This window comes from Anomaloglossus baeobatrachus, chromosome 3 (assembly GCF_048569485.1).
Source record: "Anomaloglossus baeobatrachus isolate aAnoBae1 chromosome 3, aAnoBae1.hap1, whole genome shotgun sequence".
Lineage (NCBI taxonomy): Eukaryota > Metazoa > Chordata > Amphibia > Anura > Aromobatidae > Anomaloglossus > Anomaloglossus baeobatrachus.
The window spans coordinates 563916928-563934634 of record NC_134355.1 but is presented as its reverse complement, the minus strand read 5'-3'; the positions used below and the strand labels follow the sequence as shown (position 1 = coordinate 563934634).

At 46.5% G+C, this 17707-nt stretch overlaps 1 protein-coding gene across 3 annotated transcripts in view; it reads left to right on the top strand.

Moving 5' to 3' along the window:
• The window catches only part of YEATS2 (YEATS domain containing 2), a 234585-nt gene that overhangs the window by 150925 nt on the left and 65953 nt on the right, over positions 1-17707 (top strand). For 2 of the 3 annotated variants that reach the window (XM_075340905.1, XM_075340904.1), the window contains exons 16-19: positions 2310-2471; positions 3540-3649; positions 5395-5544; positions 6730-6903. In XM_075340905.1, the coding sequence (XP_075197020.1) occupies positions 2310-2471; positions 3540-3649; positions 5395-5544; positions 6730-6903 (596 nt within the window). The remainder of the gene's footprint in view (positions 1-2309; positions 2472-3539; positions 3650-5394; positions 5545-6729; positions 6904-17707) is intronic. The other variant, XM_075340906.1, reaches the window with a different exon arrangement.

Below are 17707 nucleotides of genomic sequence, written 5' to 3'. Positions count from 1 at the left end.
ACTTTTGAGTGTAGTACTTTGTGTGTCCTCCGGAGGCAGAGGCTAAACACCCAATGTCTGGGTCTCCCAATATGGAACTATAAGAAAAAGAATTTACGGTAAGTAAACAAAATTCTCTTTTTTTGCCACTTACATAGTGTATTACATAGTGTGTATATATAACACAATATATACTGTATATATAACACTATATATACTGTATATATAACACTATATAATAAACTATGTAAGTGGCAAAAAACAGTTTTCAACAAAAATATACTAAATAATAAAATAACATTTAGTATAATTCTTATATTCAAGTGAAAAATGTATTGTAGTACAATGTGAACATCAGACATTTAATTATTTTTATGATACAATAATCAAGATATTTAGAACATAAAATATATTTTTCGGAATACAACTTTAGAACACAAACTGTAAGACATTGTAAATATGCAATACACTATGTAATATATATATATATATATATATATATATATATATATATATATATACACACACGATATATATGTAATCTACTGTATATTACATAGTGTATTACATATTTACAATTTATCACAGTTTTTTGTGTTCTAAAGTTGTATTCCACTAAATATATTTTATGTTCTATCTAAATATCTTGATTATTGTATCATAAAAATAATTAAATGACTGATGTTAACATTGCACTACAATACATTTTTCACTTAACCATAAGCAATATATGTGGGAGTCGGAGTCGGTGCAAGGGAAATTGAGGCGTCTGAGTCGAAGGTTTGGCTTACCGACTCCACAGCCCTGGTTAAAACTGATCCAGCTGAAATCCGTTTTTAAAACCTAACATAAAGGTTTTGTCTGCACAACATTTTTGACAATGGATTGCTGCTGATGGTTACTGGATATGTGAACATAGTCCCAGCCTCAATATATAAGGCTATTTCATGAGGTTATCATCAATTGGGATAAGTGTCAGAATTACCAGATAAGCACCAGAATTCCACAATGTCTGTCTACTATTTCATCCGCTCGATTTCTAAACCCTTAAAACAGAATTCATCATCTTTCCCTCGTCCCACTCAACACCCCCCCCCACCCCTCAGCAGATCTATCCATCATAATCAATGGCTACTCCCTTTACCTAGTCCCACATGCTTGCTGCCTCTCGATTCTGCTCTCTCCTTCAAGCCACATATCCAAGCCCTTTCCACCTCCTGTAAACTCTAATTCAAAAATATTTCTTGGATCTGTACATTCTTCAACAAAGATTTTGCAAAAACACTAGTGCTTGCCCTCATCATCTCCTGCCTTGACTACTGTAACTTACTGCTCTGTAGCCTCTTTCTGACACTCGCATCCACCCAATCTATCCTAAACTTTACTGCCCGACTGATCCACCTCTCCCCTCCCCTGCTATTTCCTGGCCTCTCCTCTCTCCTAATCCCTTCACTGTCTTTCCATTGGCCAAAGACTCCAGTTCAAATCCCTAACCATGACATACAAAGCCATCCACAACCTGTCACCTCCATACATCTGTGACGTAGTCTCCCGGTACTTACCTGCGCATAACCTCTGATCCTCACAAGATCTCCTCATCTCCCATCTTATCTCCTCTTCCCACAATCGCAAACAAGATTTCTCCTGTGCCTCCACCATACTCTAGAACGCTCTACCCCAACATATTAGACTCTCGCCTACCGTGGAAACTTTCAAAAGGAACCTGAAGAACCACCTCTTCCAACAAGCCTACAACCTACAATAACCCTCAGTCCACTACACAACTGCGCAACCAGCTCTACCCTCACCTACTGTATCCTCACCCAGCCCCTGTAGACTGTGAGCCCTCGCGGGCAGGAACCTCTATCCTCCTGTACCTGTCTGTGTCTTGTATTGTCCATGATTATTGTACTTCTTTTTATGTATACCCCTAATAAATGGTGCTATAATATTGATTATCTTATATAATAAAGGCACATTCAGATGCCGGTGTGCGGATGCCAAAACTCAACCTTTACAAACAGATTACTTCCAAGTACCATCTGTATTTAATGGTGGCTCATACATTACACGCCTAATTCTGATCCCCAAAAACAGATGAGAATAGGACCTTTCCAGGGTGCAGCAGAACGGACACACGGATCCGTTAAGATTGTGATTACTTTAATTAAATCCCATGTGTCGATGATAAATACTGTCTTGTGACTTCACTAGACGTTATGCAGTAGCTTTTGCAGTTCTGTGGAGATATTTCTTGAAAAATGATTGCTTCTTTAAAACGTATTGCTTTTTTTTTATATGAATTTTTTTTTTCTTTTTTTTTTATTAAGTTATGGCAACTTTACAGTTGCCATCATCAAATATAGGTAATTTGGCAAATCTTCCACCCGGAACCAAACTCTACCTAACCACTAACAGCAAGAATACATCTGGAAAGGGAAAACTGCTGCTTATACCTCAAGGGGCAATTCTCCGAGCTGCCAACACTGCCAGTAAGTGACTCCTTAGGTTGCATATAATACATTATTTGTAATAGAAGACAACTGACAATAACTTGTGCCACCCAGATACTTTGTTTTGGGAATATAAATGGAATCTGACATCAGGTTTTTATCACCTACCCTGAGAGCAGCATAATGTAGAGACAGAGACCTTGATTCCAGCGATTTGTCACTTAGTGAGCTGCTTGCTGTAGTTTTGATGAAATCACTGGTTTACCAGAAGAAGATTATAATGAGACGACTAGTAAACCTGTTGCCTACAGTCCTTGATTTTCATGAGCTCTGTACTCTATCGCTGGTTGGCAGTTTTCTGCCTATGCACAGTAAACACAGAAAGCTGTCAATCAGTGGTGGTGTAGGGGTTATACAGGGCTCAGCATTCCGAGAACTGTCAGATCTGCAGCAGATTAAAACAGATTTTATAACTGGAACAAGCAGCCTATTAAGTGACACATCGCTGGAATCAGGGTCTCTGCCCCTTTATCAAGCTTCTCTTAGATGGGGTAGCTAGAACCTGGTGACAGATTCTCTTTAAGATATGAGTACTCCTTTTGGAAAGGATTTCTGTTAAAATTTGGCAATAACTCTCTTCCTGTAATTTGCAGGATTTTTAATTGCAAAAGTAGCTCTGGCTTAATAGTCTTGGTTTTTGCTTAATCAGGATCATTATTTTGTGTTCATGTATTATGACACATCTGTACATGGTTATAAGACTACAATTTGTAGTCTGAATAGGTTACATGTGTATGTATGTATGTCTGTATGTGTACATATATGCGTGTGTGTATGTGTGCAAAGGTCCTGGGCATCTTTTTGTTGTTTGCTTTTTTTAGTCATTATCTAATATCATTGATTGTTAGACATAAACCTGTTTTCATGATGAGGACCCTGGTTTCCTCACATTCCTGGAGGTTTTTACGGGGGCTTTTGTATTATACAAAATACTACAGGGCTCGGCGTCTCCTCTGCAGGATACCACTATGTAGGTCTTGGCCCTGTGTAAAAGCTGTGTACAGCACAGGATTCATACCTTCAACCTCATCATGACCTGTTTTTCAGATCTCCAATCAGGGGCATCTACAAGTGGCAGCTCGGGCACAGGAAATACTACTTCAGGGCTACCCCAGCACCTCACATATACCTCCTACATCCTCAAACAGACTCCTCAGGTAGGTGTGTGGCCTGACAATTCTCAGAGAGCAGTTATCTCAGCAGAGAGCTGGCACAATGCTGCTCCTAAGCACCCGCTGTGCAACAAGCGACATCACTGCCATATTAACTTATTATAAGCCGGTGATGCCGCTACCTGCACATTGAACGGCCAGCAGTGCCTCTGTGCTGGAGCGCAGGGTGTGGTCATCATAAGGTTTTGGATTGGTTTGGGGTTTTTTTAAGGAGTTTTTGAATCAGCAGCTCTCCAAAAACCATGAGTTTTAATTGTAATGTTAGTTTCAAACACTCAGTTTGAAAGCATCTTAAAGAGGTGATCCACTACAAAGCATAGTGGCCACATCGATGTAAAGCTGTGACGGAAGGCTTTTTCTAAATACCTTCTGTTGTTAATCCTACTTCTGAGCGGCGCTATCGCTGTCTGCTCATCCCCATTACATGACCCCCGGCTGCAGTGACCTCTGATGTCCGATGATGTCACGTCAATGTCTGGAATTGGAAGTTGACCTGTCGTCACCGAAGCGGGACCCAGTCTTCCTGAGTGACTGGGCTGTGGGCAAAGTTTCCCCGTTCGCCACAGCCCAGCATCTTGCACGCTCTCTCCTTCACTGCAGAGCGCCGCAAGCATGAGCGATGCTGGGCTGTGACATTTGGTGAAACTGCACCCACAGCCCAGTCATTCACTTCCTGTTAATTACTTATGTGTCCGAAGGCGGGGAGACAGAAGCTGGCGTGGATTGGTCGTGGAGCTCATGTGTCATAAGAATGTCACGTGGACCCTGCGAAAGTGAGTTACAACTTCGCTGGAGGAATGAAGAGGTGTTTTTTATTTTTATGGGGTCGAACATGGGAAATGAGAAGGGGTTGTCCAAGTAGTTAATAATAATAATATTATTATTATAGCGCCATTTATTCCATGGCGCTTTACATGTGAAAGGGGAATACATAATAGGGACAAGTACAATAATCATAAACAATACAAGGCACAGACTGGTACAGGAGGATAGAGGTTCCTACCAGCGAGGGCTCACAGTCTACAAGGGATAGGTGAGGATACAGTAGGTTATGGTAGAGCTGGTCGTGCGGCGCTATATCAGACTGAGGGTTACTGCAGGTTGTAGGCTTGACAAAAGAGGTGGGTCAACTTCTTTTAAGATCTGATCTCCCAATTCTTCCTTCCCACTTCTTCACCTGTCGGGCAGAGTTGGGACACCCATGTACACATTAATAGCTAAATCATCAGTTATGTGTAATGTGTATGGCCATTTTTTTTCAAACGACAATTGAAAAACATTCGATTTGTTAAAGGGGTTTTATAAAATAAGAATCTTGACCTAACTAGGAACTGGTATACAATAACAAGAATTTGTATTGACCAGTTCTATCCCCTGCCGCTCTGGCATTGTTTGCTTGGCTGCAGTGATAAAGTACTGTCTACACATGTGACCGCTACAGCCAATCACTGACTCCATTGGTCTTATACCGTATATAGCTGAGGCCTGTGATTGGTTCCAGCATTCGACCGCTTCATTGTTGCAAGAAAGTACACCAGCACTGGCTGGGGATGGCTGGAGTTTTCCATTTTTATTTTAACTCAAAAATCCTATTTTGACACAATTATATCTGCTTAATCTTTGGTGACCTTCTATTTTAGAGGGATAAACATTAGTCAGATAAAAAGTGAAAAATGTAATCTATTTTAGCACTAATAATTACTGGATATATTATAATGTGTGTTTGGCAGGGAACATTTTTAGTTGGTCAGCCATCTGCACAAGCGTCTGGAAAGCAAGTGGCCTCAAATGTGGCAGCTCAAGGAAGTGCAGGAGCCTCTGGACCGGGACCACAAGCTCTGAAAATAACTTCTGGACAGAAAGGCACCATTATTACACAGGTGAGGAGGGCCATCACTTTGTCTACTGCCTAGTTCAACAGGTTAAGCCTTGTATAGAAATCGCTTTATCGTCTGTCCTGCCTTCTGTCTACTCTACTCTTAAAACTATTTCTTGCTGCAAATCTCTTAATTCCCTACATACACATGAATTCATATCATTCAGACACCACTAGAGGGAGCACAAGAGGGAACTGCATACATTGAACTCAATAATAAGTATTGAAGGCATTGTCCACCTTTTGGAGACAATTTTTTTTGTAACTTAATCGTGTATATTTTGTGCTAAAGATTTTTTTTGGCAATTGGGTTTCATTAAAACGTGCCCCTTTTGTAGCCGATGTCTGTAGCCCTGTCTATTCCTGACATCAGAGTGAGTTTAGATAGACAATTTGTACTATTTTCTGTCTTTTTTTGAGTCCTTACAGCTGATTTATTACCACTGACCACATTAAATTTGAATGGTCGGAGAAACAAAGAGACCGTAAAAACCAAACTGTGCACAATTTTTGATCAAACCCAATTGCAAAATTGTTTTTTAGTCCCATATACATGCGTTTAAGTAATAATAAATATATGAAATTGACACCAAAGGTGAACATAAAACAGCTCCTTTAGGCTGCCATACCTTCTGTAGTGAATGATCCATGAAACCAGAATGAGTATTTTTAAATCCTTTTATAAAATTAGAATTCCATAGCTGTCTGTTTAAATGTTTTATGTAACAATTAGCCTAAAGTGAATTAGTTTGAAACATTTTTAAATATGTTTCAATCTCCAGAGCAAACGTCATATGATATTATCTCATAATATCCAGGTCTCATTCTTCATTTTGCATAAATTTGAACAGAAATGGATATAGATTTAAAATCTATCTCGCACTCCGATTGATCTCCGCTGCTCCTCTGTACTGCTTCCTGGCTCCTTGGCTGCTCTTCTTCTTTCTCGCTAGGGTCGGAGCGTGACTTCTGCACTCCCTCAGTGGTCAGGGCAATGACCCACACATCACCCTGACACCAAAAAAAGGGTGCACCATCCCTTTAAGAAATGTTTTAGTAAATACATATATCTTACTCTAAGCCTTGTTTATAGCTTGGATTAGTGTAAGAATTAAGGAAAGGAGAGCCATGATATTTGTATGTGTTACTGATATTTGGTTGTGGTCTTATTTTTTCAATCACATTTCAGGCAAACAGTAGTTCACCTGGATTGGTAAAAATATCTGAAAATGTACTAAAGTCATTGCCAGTGACCTCTCAGACACAGAAGCCCGGCACTACGCTACTAAGGGTTGCAGGTGGTGTTATCACTGCAAGTAGCACATCATTACCATCCTTGTCTGCAAATGGACCTGCGCTACAGGTACACCTAGAGTCGTGCAAGATCTATCACTAGCCACTACTGTCCTCTATGTATAGATATGTAATATCACAGTGACTTCTAATCTGAAATAAATTATTCCTTATTCAATATAATTAGGCCTCATTCAGGCATCTTTTTTTTTTTTTTCCCCAACACATGAGAGAAACGGACCAAATTTTTAGGTTAGAGTTTAATCCGAGTGTCATACGTTTTTCTTGCACATGGAGAAAAAAATGGTTTCTCTGACGCCTCATTGGGGGACACAGGACCATGGGTGTTATGCTGCCTATCCATAAGAGGACACTAAGTAGATGCAAAAGCATAGCTCCTCCCCTGCAGTATACACCCCCTGGCCGGGCCAGGCAACCTCAGTTTTAGCTTAGTGTCTGTAGGAGGCACATCTTTCAAGGTTTTGTTACTTTTTGAGGGCGACTGTTTCCTTTTGGGACCGATCTCCCAATACCATCAACAGGCGGGAACGCGGATTGCTGCCTCCACGTATTTCCTCCTGCGACGCTGGATCCTGGGCTGCCTTTTACTGGACGACGGGTCCCACAGACATCGATTTTTCCAGGGCAGAGGCACAATTTGCAGGGTCTGAGTTGAACATGACACCTGTGTGGCCGGACACAGCAAGCTGACTCTGCTATTTCCACTGCCTGGACTGAGGCAGTGTTGAGGTGAGATCCCCCCTGACTGGTTTCCCAGACAAAGGGAGAAAAGACGCTGCAGGGAAGGCTCCCAGGACTACTGAATTTACAGTATTTATTATGAAAAAGTCCCTTGCTGATTGCAAGGAGGAGAGCCCCAGGGATCCTGAACACACAGTGTTAATTTTTCTCTAACTGCGTGCTGGCTGGAGGAGGGAAGGGGGGGGAGGAGTCCCTCGCTGTTTGCAGAAAATCCTGCACAGATAATTTACCGGTGGCGGGGGGAGGGCCCAGAGCTCAGGAACTCACACTGTTTATTTGCTCTGCTTATTTGCTCTAGCTGCGTAGTCTGATTGCAGGAAAGCCGGCCGAGATAATCCTCGGTGACAAACTGTGTGTTGACTGGAGGGAGGGGGAGAAAAACTGTCACAGAAGCTCCCTTCCCGCCGTTTTTTGCTACCGACAGCAGGGGGCACACTGACTTCTTCTTGGTGCTCTTTTAGCGCTAAGCCCCGCGGGCTGCGATAAGCCCCCCCCCAGGAAAGCGTGCAAAGTTCTCCACAGAGCTTACTCCTTCCTGAGGACGCAGGGCCATCGGCTGATTCTGGTGAGGTACCTGCTTCACTTGTAGCTCTGCTGAGCATTGCTCCCCCTCCTGGCATACTCCTATTAGGAACATGCAGAATTCTAAGGGTACTAAGAGATTATTCAGCCTGCACTGCCTGCCATGCTGAGCTACCTCTTCTCTCTGTAAGTCCTGTGCCCCTATAGCCCCCCAAGACCCCCCCCCCCGCCGCCACCGCCGCAACCGTCAGCCCAGAGCCTAGGGCTCCCAGCCCACCGGAATGGGCACAGTTTCTGTCCCAATCCATGGAAAAACTGTCACAGAACCTGGTGCTGGCTATGCAATGTCGTCCTCCACACCCTTCTGGGTCCCTGGACGGAACGCAACCTGAGGATACCCCTATGGAGGATTCTTCTGAGGTAATCCGGGCACATGCTTTACCGGTTGCAGGGATCAGGAAAAGAGCACAGGGCCGGGTGTCTCCAGCACTCTCTCATGGCCCCCATGGCTCTCCCTCGGGAGCACACAGGGCAGGCTCTCCTACACGCTCCACGGCTTCTGAAGAGCTGGAGGAGGGAGAATGCTGTTTGTACCAGGAGGATTCCTTGGTTTCATCCTCCCCAGATGATGAAACTGCAATAGACTCCCTTATTGCAGCAGTCAACCAAACTCTGTATGTGGAGGATCCCCCATCCACTACCACTGACCATGCGGTCTCCTTTAAGAGGGCAAGGAAACCCCAAAAAAGGTTTTCGCTGATAACCCAGAGTTTCAGGATATCTTCACAAAGCAAAGGGAGAAGCCTGACATGCGCTTCGGTAACCGAAATTCATGGAGTCCCAGTACCCTTTTGCCTCACCTGCCCCTAAGGGCTGGGCCGATCCGCCCTCGGTCGACAGCCTGGTCTCCCGCCTTGCCACAAAGACGCTCCTGTCTTTACCCGATGGTTCCTCCATCAAGGACCCGACTAACAGGTGGAGCACCTCGCCCGCTCTGCTTTTGAGGCTGCGGGTTCCTCCCTCTCGCCCGCCTTTGCCTCTGTGTGGGTCGCAAAGGCGATCTTGGTCTGGGCAGAATCCCTTAACACTTCGCTTGAGGAATCCCAGTTCACTCATACCTTCACAGAGGTAACAGCTCAAATTGCCGCTGCGTCGGAGTACCTCATGCAGGCCTCCATGGATGCTGCTACCTGCGCGGCGTTTGCCGCCTCAAATACCATAGCCATCCGTAGAGCTCTCTGGCTCCGACAATGGCGAGCGGACTCTGCCTCCAAGAAGTCTCTCACGGGCCTTCCCTTTTTTCCAGACCGATTGTTTGGCGAACGTCTGGACAAGCTCATTTCTGACGCCACGGGAGGAAAGAGTACCTCCCTCTCCCAGCTGAAGTCCAGGCCGACCTTCACCGGACGTCCACACTTTTCGTTCCGCTCCTTCGGTACTCATTGGTTGGTCGACATCCCGTGCTGTCCCCGCCACCAGCCGCGGACTACGCAGGGACCGACCTTCTCAGCTCTCCCCGAAACGCACTTCGTCATGGCAGCCTAGACCGAAACAGTCCAGGACTAGGGAGACTCGTCCACGACGTTTTCCCCCCTTATGAATCCTTCGGCGCCCCGGAAGACACACTCATTGTAGGAGGTCGACTGCGGCTCTTTCAGCACATCTGGGCTGCCGCCTCAGACGACAAATTGGTGCGAGACCTTGTGTCTTCCGGTTACCAGGACCCGACCCCTGAGTCGGTTCTTTCTCTCAAACCCCCCAAAGACTCGAAAACAACGCAAAGCTTTTTTCTCAGCAATCCACTCGCTCCAAACATCAGGAGTGATAATACCTGTCCCGGACGACGAGAAGTACAGGGGTTTTTATTCCAACCTCTTTGTGGTCCCCAAAGAGGATGGGTCTGTTCGACCCATCCTGGACCTCAAACACCTGAACAAACATGTGCATGTACGGAGATTCAGAATGGAGTTCCTAAGGTCCATTATTGCATCCATGGTTGAAGGGGAATTCCTCGCCTCCATAGACATCAAGGACGCGTACCTGCACATACCCATCACCCCAGATCACCAAAAGTTCCTCCGCTTCGCAGTTCAGGACTCCCACGTTCAATTCGTAGCTCTACCCTTCGGCCTTGCCACAAAGTCATGGCGGCCGCCATGAGCGGCCTTCACGCCAGGGGAGTAGTCGTTCTCCCTTACTTGGACGACCTCCTCATCAAGGCCCCCTCCTTCCGCGACTGCTCAACCAGCGTACAGATCACCGTGGACACCCTATCCCGCTTAGGGTGACTAGTAAAATCTAAACAAATCATCCCCGATCCCATCACGATCCTTCACCTTCCTGGGCATGTCCCTGGACACCCGTCGGGGCTTGATCTATCTCCCCCTGGACAAGGCGATCGCTCTTCAACGAGCGGTACGCTGCCTTCTACCTCCTCCGTCTCGCTCCATTTGATTCAGCATGAAGGTGCTCGGCAGGATGGTGGCGGCTAAGGAAGCAGTACCCTTTGCTCAACTTCACCTCCGCCCACTGCAGCTAGCCCTTCTGGCGGCCTGGGACAAGAGCCCCTTCTCCCCGGACAGACATCTTCAACATCTTCACCTGACGCCTTCAGTCAGGTACGCACTCCGCTGGTGGCTTCGGTCCTCATCCCTATCGAAGGGGAGATCTTTTGGCTGGTCCTGACCACGGACGCCAGCCTCCTAGGCTGGGGAGCAGTGTACCGGCACCACACTGCTCAAGGACGTTGGACTACCCAGGAGTCTTCCCTACCCATAAACATCCTGGAAATCCGCGCGATCTTACTCGCGCTCAGGGCGTTTTGCCCTCTGCTAGCGGGTCGTCAGATTCGAGTCCAATCGGACAATGCGACAGCTGTAGCCTATATCAATCGGCAGGGGGGCACCCGCAGCAAAGCGGCTTATCTCGAGGCCCACAAGATCCTCACCTGGGCCGAGTCCACGGGGTCAGTGATATCAGCGGTACACATACCGGGGGTAGAGAACTGGGCAGTAGACTTTCTAAGTCCCCAAGGCCTGGTCACCGGAGAATGGTCTCTCCACCCAGAAGTGTTTCTACACATCTCCACTCGCTGTGGCACACCAGACGTGGATCTAATGGCCTCAAGGTTGAACGCAAAGGTACCCGTGTTCATAGCCAGGTCACGCGACCCGCAGTCCATCGGCGTGGATGCTCTAGTCTGCTCCTGGCACCACTTCCGCCTGCCTTACATATTTCCACCTCTACCGCTGCTGCCGCGGGTAATCAGGAAGATCAAGGCAGAGGGAGTCCCGGTGATACTGATAGCACCGGACTGGCCCAGGCGCGCCTGGTACGCCGAATTAGTACAAATGCTCGCAGACGTACCGTGGCGCCTTCCAGACATCCCAGATTTTCTGACCCAAGGGCCCATTTCCCATCAGAACTCCAGAGCCCTGAAGCTGACGGCATGGCCATTGAGACCTGGGTATTAACAAGAGCGGGATTCTCCCCCGCGGTTATCTCCACCATGATCAGCGCCCGAAAACCTGCTTCATCCCGCATTTACCATCGTACGTGGAACATCTTCTTTTCATGGTGCAGGGAAACTAACGTCCAGCCTGTGCCTCTGGCCATCCCCAAAATTCTCGACTTTCTGCAGTCTGGCTTGCAAGCGGGGTTGGCTCTCAGTTCCCTTTTAAAGGGCAGGTCTCAGCGCTCTCAATCTTCTACCACTGCCGCCTGGCTCAAAAACCACAAGTCAAGGCCTTCCTCCAGGGCGTTTCCCATCTAGTTCCCCCGTACAAACGGCCGCTGGACCCTTGGGACCTCAATCTCGTTCTGGACGGTCTCCAGAGGTCTCCCTTTGAACCTCTAAAGGAATCCTCCCTTGCTCTTCTGTCCTGGAAGGTAACATTCCTGGTGGCAATTACGTCCATCAGATGGGTTTCGGAGCTGGCAGCACTCTCTTGCCGCGAGCCTTTTCTGATCTTTCACCAGGACAAGGTGGTTCTGCGCCCCCTTCCGGATTTTCTTCCAAAGGTTCTTACCCCGTTTCATTTGAACGAGGACATTATTCTGCCTTCCTTTTGTCCACACCCAGTTCATAGGGTGGAAAGGTCTCTGCATTCGTTAGACCTCGTCAGAGCTCTCAGATATTACATATCCAGGACAGCCCCCTTTAGGAAAACGGACTCTTTGTTCGTCATTCCTGAGGGGCCTAAGAAGGGACAGGCAGCTTCACAGGCGACTCTGGCTCGCTGGATTCGCTCTGCGATCCAGGAAGTCTACTGCTTGCAACTCAAGCCCATTCCTAGTGGGCTTTGGGCTCATTCCACGCGAGCAGTTGGCGCTTCGTGGGCCATTCGGCATCAGGTTTCAGTGGAACAGGTGTGTAAGGCTGCGACCTGGTCTAGCCTACATACGTTTTCAAAGCATTACAGAGTCCATACCCAGGTTTCAGCTGAGGCGAATCTGGGTAGGATAATTCTGCAAAAGACAGTAGAGCACCTTCTCTCAGTAGGTGCTCCAGGCTGTCTGGTACTGGTTCCTAGTCCTTGGGTTGCGTTGTCTTTTTATTTTTCCCACCCATGGACTGCTTTTAGGACGTCCCATGGTCCTGTGTGCCCCAATGAGGCCTCAGAGAAAAACGGATTTTTGTGTATTCACCGTAAAATCATTTTCTCTTAGCCATCATTGGGGGACACAGCACCCACCCTGTTGCCCTGTTGGGCCTTGGTTCTCGCAGTACCTTATTTGGTTAGTGTCCTCCTATGGATAGGCAGCATAACACCCATGGTCCTGTGTCCCCCCATGATGGCTAAGAGAAAATTATTTTACGGTGAGTACACAAAAATCCGTTTTTCTCCAACGTCTACATTCTGACAGGCGGTGAAAATCAGAGCGCACTCAGATGTCACCAGAGTGCCGTCTGATTTTTTTTTTTGTTTCTTTTTTTTTTTTTTTCTTTTCCCACGGACCCATAGATTTGCATTACCATTTTTAATCTGACCCTCAGGTCAGTTTTCCATTGACCATTCAGTCCGTGAAAAATCATGGACGTGTGAATGGCTCTGTAGACTCGGGTGCAACTGCTATCCATGAAGACTACATCTAGCACTCGTACAAGAACATCGGACATCTGAATGAGGCCTTATTCAGCGCAAAACAACTCAATTCCTGACTTAAACCATTAATTTGACATCTAACTACATACAAAGAAAAATTAAGGAGGACCTTTCACCACATTCTCATGTTGAACTGGACATACGATGTAATAGTGGCTGAAGAGCGGAATAAAACATTTTTATATTTTCTTATTTCACCTCTCTCTTGCGGAGATGTTAGCAATCATCATACTTGGCACATGATGAATTAACTTTTTTTGTTTGTTTTTTTTTTGTTGTTGTTCGTTTTTACTGGGGTCGTATATTTCTTCCCCTGTATGACACTGACCAATCATAGGTAGGCATTAACACTGAAAGGAAAGAACAACATGTCCCACCATAGTTTAGAGAAGATTTGCGTGAAATGTATACGGACAGCCTGATGTCCTTGTCTAACCTCCTTCATGATTAGAAAGCACAGATGATGAGCACCTTTCAAATAAGGTTTCTGGGGTGGGGTGGGCACATCTGAGAGTAGCTGTGTCACATTACAAACCCGTCAATCAGCGCTCTTCTCATAACGCTATAAACTCTCATGTACTTCCCGCACACTACCTATCCGGGGATGAGAGCTCAAAAGTGTCAGTAATCACATAAATGTCTGTTGTACTCCACTTATAATGGCTATGCAGTGAGAGCAGATCAGGCTGTCATTACATCTTAAAGGGAACCGGTCAGGTTCAATATGCACCCAAAACCACAAGCAGTTCTGGGTACATATTGCTAATCCCTGCCTAACAGTCCCTGCATCTGGTAGCATAGCTAAAGGGATCTTTAGAAAAAGTATTTCTATAGATCTTTTATCGTATGCTAATGAGCTCGGGGACTAGTCCCAAGCGCATTGCTTGCCTTGATAGTCGGCCCCATTAGCATGTTAGTATGCCCCTGTGGGTGTGCTAACATGCTAATGAATGTGCAGCATCACAGAATGATCTCACTCACCTCTCTGCTGCCATCGCCAGCCGGCCCTGGATTTTGGCTCAGTGCGCATTATCCTGGACTTTTGGTCATAGTGCACATGACCGAAACTCCAGGGTCATGCGCACTGAGATGAAATCCAGTGTTGGGTGGCAATGGCAGCGGAGAGGTGAGTGAGATCATCCTCTGACACACCCACAGGGATGTACGAACATGCTAATGGAACCGACTAACAAGGGAAGCAACGCTCAGGGGACTAGTCCACACTCATTAGTATACGATAAAAGATCTTTAGAAATACTTTTTCTAAAGATCTCTTTATCTATGCTAGTGTATACATGGACAGTTAGGCAGGGATTAGCAATATACACCCAGAACTGCTCGTGGCTCTGGGTGCATATTGGACCTGACAGGTCCCCTTTTAAGCAAGAGTAGCAGGCAGGTTACCCCTGTGTAAGATTTTTTTTAAATCAGATACATTTTTATTGCATTTTAAAACTTTCATAAACATAACAAATTGTGAGGGTAGTCCTCACACATACCCCCTCCCCCCACCCTCTTCCGGTCGACAGTCTCACCCCTCCACTCTCTGCATCCCTCTTTATTCACATAATGACCTGCCCTCCTTAGTTCTCAGCCACTGCGATCTTTCCTTTCCTACCTATAGTCTAAATATCCTATCTTTCAGTAGATCAAATGACGCTAATCCTGGAAAGTCCAGCCACTTGCTCCAGATCTTCTCATATTGAGTTTTCCTTCCCCTTTTAATATAAAAAAATTGTTTAAAAGAACAGAGAGTCCTCAGTGGTTGATACCTTTTAATGGCTAACTGAAAAGATGGTAATAATTGCAAGCTTTCGAGACTACTCAGGTCTCTTCATCAGGCATGGTATAACACAAAATCTGAAGAGTCACGTATTTATACACAACAGGACTTAGAATAGTGCAGTAAAAAAAAAAAAAAAAAAAAAAAAAAAGAACAAGTTATATGAAACAGAACTATCTCTATGGCAGGGGGACAAGCTGTTCTTCACTTTTTCAACAAAGTCCTTACGTGTCGGTGCTTTTTCAGATAGCCAATACAAGGCAATTAGTTTCCTTGCTGCATACAACAATCGTGCCACTGCCAGTTTCTCTTGTTCATCCGCCCCCACTTCATCCACATAGCCCAGCACACACACCAGCGGTTTTCTGGCTAGGTCCACTTGCATCACTGATTGAATTAAATTTAACACTGTGATCCAGAACCCTTGTAAACACGGGCATTCCCACAACATGTGCATGATCCCGGCTTCCTCCACAGTACATTTTGGACACTTGGAATCTGTTCTCACTCCCACTTTCTTCATCCACACGGGGGTTCTATATACTCTGTATATAACATATAATTGCGATAGCCGTTTTGCCTCGCTCAGAGATACCTGTGTAAGATTTAATGACAGCCTGATCTCACTGAAAAAAAAATACAAATTTGCTTTAGAATAACAGATATAAGAGTGATATTGATGCAATTAGGAGAGCTAATAGAAGGGTGTGTAATGTGACTCGGCTAAACTCCGCCCCCCCCACTGTCTCATGCAGGAGTGTGAGGCAGAGCCCTATCATTACATCTCACACACTGAGAAACCCGCTCTAAGCTATGATGAGAATGTGTTCTTTCTCAAGTGTGTTGCTGCCTGCTTATGATTGGTCCGCATCCTAGATAGTTTTCACTAGGAGCATGTACTTATTCCAATCTGATAAAATAAAAGCACCCACTTGAACTTAACTTGTTTTTTTCTTTTTTCTTTTAACTCATTAGATGCCAAATACTATGATTGCTAAGATCTCTGCAATAGAGAAGGAAATAAAAAAAAAAAAAAAAAAGATTCCGCCCTGCAGCCACTACAACATCATGTGTCCAGTTCAGCATGAACAATTTGGTGACAAATTCAGTGCTAAAATGAGTTTGCCTAGAATGTAAGCTTATCCCCTATCATTGGGGATAACTTAGTGACTTATGGAATAGTAGCCATCCTAGCAATCGGACATCGCCAGTGATGAGTTTTTATCTATCCTATAGAAAATATATAATTTTGGATCCGGGGAGTACCCCTTTAATAATGCATACATTTACGTCTAGCCTTTATAAAATGCATATGGGAAACACAATTAAATAGAAAAGGGTTGTGCGCCCTTCTCGGATCCACACCCCTTCGCCTCTCTATGGCGCCTTTTTCCCCACTGACTTCATGGTCATTGTGGCTCCACGCTAATCCACAGATTTCCTGCACAGAACAATGATGTCTTCCCAGGATCAGGTCGGCTGGTCCAGGCTGTTCTGCTTTTTTTTCTTTTTCTTTTTCGCTCCTAATTGGGAGACCCAGACAATTGGGTGTATAGCTATTGCCTCTGGAGGCCACACAAAGTATTACACTTAAAAGTGTAAGGCCCCTCCCCTTCTGGCTATACACCCCCAGTGGGATCACTGGCTCACCAGTTTTGTGCTTTGTGCGAAGGAGGCACCACTTTTTAGTCAGCAGCAGCTGCTGACTATGTCGGATGGAAGAAAAGAGGGCCCATACTAAGGGCTCCCAGTATGCTCCCTTCTCACCCCACTGTATGTCGGAGGTGTTTGTAAGGTTGAGGTACCCATTGCGGGTACGGCGGCAGGAGCCCACATGCTGATTCCTTCCCCATCCCTTTTTACAGGGCTCTGGGTGAAGTGGGATTTACCGGTCTCCAGGCACTGAGACCGTGCTCCATCTACAGCCCCTGGAGAAGATGCTGGATGGAGCGGAGTACATCAGGGACATGGCCCTGCTTCCTCAAGGTACTCTGTGTCCCCGTGCATTTGGCGCTCACACCGCAGCATGCTGGGTGTTGTAGTGCGCCGGGGGACATCAGCGCTGCGGCGCCTGTGCCATGGCCTCATTCAGCTTCGCTGAAGCAGGCACACTTCTGGGAATCGGTCGCGCCGGCCGCTGGGACTGCGGCGCGGCTGGCACTTGTAGTGCGCCGGGGACTTCAGCGCGGCCTGCGCTTTTACGGCGGCCGCGCTGATAACTAGAGTCCCCGGCTTTTGCGGCCTGCTTCCGTTCGTTCCCGCCCCCAGACCTGCCAGTCAGGAGAGGGGCGGGACGCTGGCCACTTCTAGGAATCGGTCGCGCCGGCCGCTGGGACTGCGGCGCGGCTGGCACTTGTGGTGCGCCGGGGACTTCAGCGCGGCCCGCGCTTTTACGGCGGCCGCGCTGTTAACTCGAGTCCCCGGCTTCTGGGCCTAGTCTCCCTTCGTTACCGCCCACAGCCCTGACAGTCAGGGTAGGGGCGTGACGCTGCATAGCACAGCAGCGCTGAGAGCTGGAGTATGTTTTGCATACTCCACCCCTCTCACTGTGTGCACTGTGAATCCGGATTCCCGCACTTTCTCAGGCACGCCCACGGCTTCCTTCTCTACAAGGACGCCGGCAGCCATTAGTGTCAGTATCTGTACGATACAGAGACAAGTGTGGAAGACCCTGGCATTCTGATAGTCACACAATCGCTGCA